Source organism: Verticillium alfalfae, genomic scaffold (assembly GCF_000150825.1).
Source record: "Verticillium alfalfae VaMs.102 supercont1.12 genomic scaffold, whole genome shotgun sequence".
Taxonomy (NCBI): domain Eukaryota; kingdom Fungi; phylum Ascomycota; class Sordariomycetes; order Glomerellales; family Plectosphaerellaceae; genus Verticillium; species Verticillium alfalfae.
The window spans coordinates 105,083-108,256 of record NW_003315027.1 but is presented as its reverse complement, the minus strand read 5'-3'; the positions used below and the strand labels follow the sequence as shown (position 1 = coordinate 108,256).

The window sequence follows — 3,174 nt, the reverse complement described above, 5'->3', positions numbered from 1 at the left end:
GATCGGTCACCGCACCGCAGAGGTCACGGTCGCTCGCAACAACCCCTTTCCGCAACCTCCTCTTCTCAGTGCCTGTGGTGCTGACGATGCAGATCTCTTCGCCCCTCGACATTTTTCCTGGCTCCGTCCGACCTACAGATCTACTCAACCATCAATTCATATCTCCTGTCTATCGCCGGGCGCATATACGCCTTACGGACTTGTGGAAGATCACAAGCCTTCGACGGCATCATCCTGCACCACCCGGACCGCCTGGTGGCAGTACCCGCGGTGGTCGATCAAAAGTGATATTGCTTCGTGAGCGCCACACGGCACGTTCCAATTCCATGCGCAGCACCTGGGTCACAGCGAGCGCCGCCATATTCTTCCTCGCAGAAACAGAGGCCTATCTCCAGACCGAGGTCGTCGCCGGGCTCTGGGACGGGTTCCACCAATGGCTCACGTCGAGCGACGCAAAGCATGGCGACATCAGCGCAGGCCACGCTACATCAGCAAGCCGAGCCGCGGCACCCGGAAACGACAACGACGAAGAGAGGATATTTGGCTCATGCCTTCACGGCTTCCAGCCGTCGTCCCCTTCCCAGCAGCAGAAGCAGCAACAGCAACAGCAACACGACCCGCAATCTCTCGCGACAGCCCACGCACGCTACTCCTCGCCCTCTCCCACCGCCTGCTCCTCACGTCGACGCCGTACACGGACGCCTCCTCACGCTCCTCGTCAGCACGGACCACCTCGTCGCCCTCGTCCACCGCCTGCACAGCATCTGGACGTCCATGGATCTCGAAGCCGACGCCGGCGTCGTCGACGCCTTTGTCGACCTCGAGACGGAGGAGAGGAGCGTCGCCGTCGCCCTCCGCGACGTCGAGGGGCGCGTCAAGGCAGGCATCGAGGACGTCATTGCTGCGCTGAGGATCCTCGAGGCCGACTCTAGTTTTGCCGAGGGCCTCGACGGCGGGTCTGCCACGGATGAAATGGACGGCGTCTGGGGTGCCGAGGAGGGGGAGTACACGCCACGCCGCGTCGGCGGCGTCGAGAGGCTGCTGATGAAGCTTGATTTCGGCGGTTGGTTCGGGGGTCGGAAGGGCGTCTTTGGCGATGTGGTCTAGCGACCAGTTACTTTTCAAAGCCGGTAGCTCGGCGGGGCTGCCACGTAGGGCGCTGGCAGGTTTCCGGCTCCAGGCGTGTATTTCGGCGTTTGCACGACACGGTCAGGGTCATTGTTCACAGAATGTCAATGATTGGTTTGGTACTCGGGTACTGCAACGTTGTGGGTTATTCTGTTTGACGCCCCTCTGCTGCTGTGGAAGAATGATGAAAATAGGAAGCGACTTCATTCTGGCATCACTCATCATATCATTAATTTCGTTGCAGACATAGTTCCCCTGCATTGCTTCTGGCTCAGATCCTGTAGAGCTTCGTGACCAGAAATCCCTTCCCCAAACGCCACAAGCATACCTCCAAAGACGCCGTCCTTGTCAGTGGCTATAGGTTTGATATATTACACATCAGCGTCTTGCACGCTTCCTAACTGACATGATTGAAAATATGCAAACAAACATAATGAAATCCCAATCAAAACACTGGTCTGTTGATTGATGATGCCTTCGAACAGGGAGGAACAGTTCAGTAGATAGACACAGTTCTCCTGTGGCGCTTTGGTTGGGCGTGCGGCTCAGATGAGCGGCGATGGAAGAGAGACTGAACAAATGCTTTTGGGCCATGATCGGCAGTGGAAGCCGCTCCCAGGTTGAAGCGGTGCTGATGCTTCCCCGTCTGCCAGCGCTGCTTGATGCAGTCATCGACAAGAGCAATGAGACCTGTGGCCACGACGACATCGGCGACGTTGGTCGCGGCGTCAATGATGCTTTGGTCGCTGATCCACATGTGACATGGAGGTACCCAGTCGCCGGCGCGCTCGTCGCTTTCAACCTGGTTTGGCGAACGAGTTTCGGGGACAATGTGAGCGACAGGCCGGTTCGAGACGCCATCCTGAATGAGGTGGAAGGAGACGACGCCGAGATTCCTGTCGAGCACGCGGCGCCACTGATAGCTGTGTCCCCACCACTCGAATTCGTAGCGCTTGGAACCGCTGTGACCTCGTCTAGATATGTTGACGCGGGCATAGTTGGAGAATTCGAGCTTCATGGTGTTGGTGGGTACGGGTTCGTTTTGTGGTTGGTGTTGGAAGGACAGGGAGTGATTGGAAGGGTGAAGAACTGGGCTCTCGTCATGCGACATGGTACCAGACTGTGGCCTCACATTGCCGGCTGAAGAGGCGATGCCGGCACTGGCATGCGAAAGCGTTCGGTGACCGCCAAGAGCCTTTAAGGCATTGGTCATGGAGTGCTGCATGCCATGACGCTCTTCATGAGACGGAAGATCGTACTGCCGCTTACAGCTGCAGATCTCACGACCCGAGTCGCGGCAGTATCGCCTCAAAGAGAAGTCTCTCCTAGCCAGGTCGTGCATCCGTAGATGGAAGAGCTGAATGGCGAGGCGGCGACGACCGGGCACGACGGTATCGACCCGGAGGTTGAGATTGCCGTCTGGCGTAGAATCGTCATGCCTTATGGAAAGCCTTTCCATGGAAGGGAAGAGTTTGGCAAAGTCCTGGGCGTTGGACGGTGGAATACCGGAATCGACCAGATGCCGTTGATGGTAGACGGGCAAGGGGAGGCTTTCATTGTCATCGTAGCTCTCCAGGTCGATCTCCCGGCAACAGTCGTTTTCGGAGGCGAGACTCGAGTCAAAAGTGTCGACAGAGGCCCCAGGACAGCACCTGGTTGAGGGCGAGATGTCTTCTTCGTAGACTGGCTGAAATTTGGCAACAGGGCCAGCTTCTTTGACTGAGGCCTGGGTGCTGGCGTATATGGACGTTGGCGCGGTGCTTTCCGAGTGATATGTCTCGTATGAGTCGCAGGACTCGGTGCTGGCACGAGGCGGCCGACTGTAGGTGATAATCCGGGGTTCTGGTCTCCTGGATGAGTTGGGCATGGTGATTTGTGATGCACTGCGTACGGTGTGGAAGAAGGAGGAGCAATGAGGAAGAAGGTGTAGACACAGGTAATGCTTATGGGTTGTGTTCGAGTGTGAAGAGATATAGTAATGTAGTGCTTATTCCTGAAGGATCGGTAGCGTTGGTGTGTGTGTGGTGGTGTGTGGAATGATGCAGT

At 57.0% G+C, this 3,174-nt stretch overlaps 2 protein-coding genes across 2 annotated transcripts in view; one reads left to right on the top strand and one right to left on the bottom strand.

Annotated features, from left to right (window-relative positions):
- The window catches only part of VDBG_08259 (Spc97/Spc98 family protein), a gene marked incomplete at both ends in the record, with an annotated part of 2,402 nt that extends 1,295 nt beyond the window's left edge, over nt 1-1,107 (top strand). Inside the window, one exon of the mRNA XM_003001168.1 lies at nt 335-1,107. Coding sequence (XP_003001214.1) covers nt 335-1,107 — 773 coding nt within the window. The remainder of the gene's footprint in view (nt 1-334) is intronic.
- Nucleotides 1,108-1,309: 202 nt separating this feature from the next.
- Nucleotides 1,310-2,995, bottom strand: VDBG_08258 (conserved hypothetical protein; the record flags this gene model as incomplete). The annotated part of the gene is made up of 1 exon (XM_003001167.1): nt 1,310-2,995. One exon carries the CDS (start codon nt 2,993-2,995, stop codon nt 1,625-1,627), a length of 1,371 nt encoding a protein of 456 aa, XP_003001213.1.
- Nucleotides 2,996-3,174: the final 179 nt, after the last annotated feature.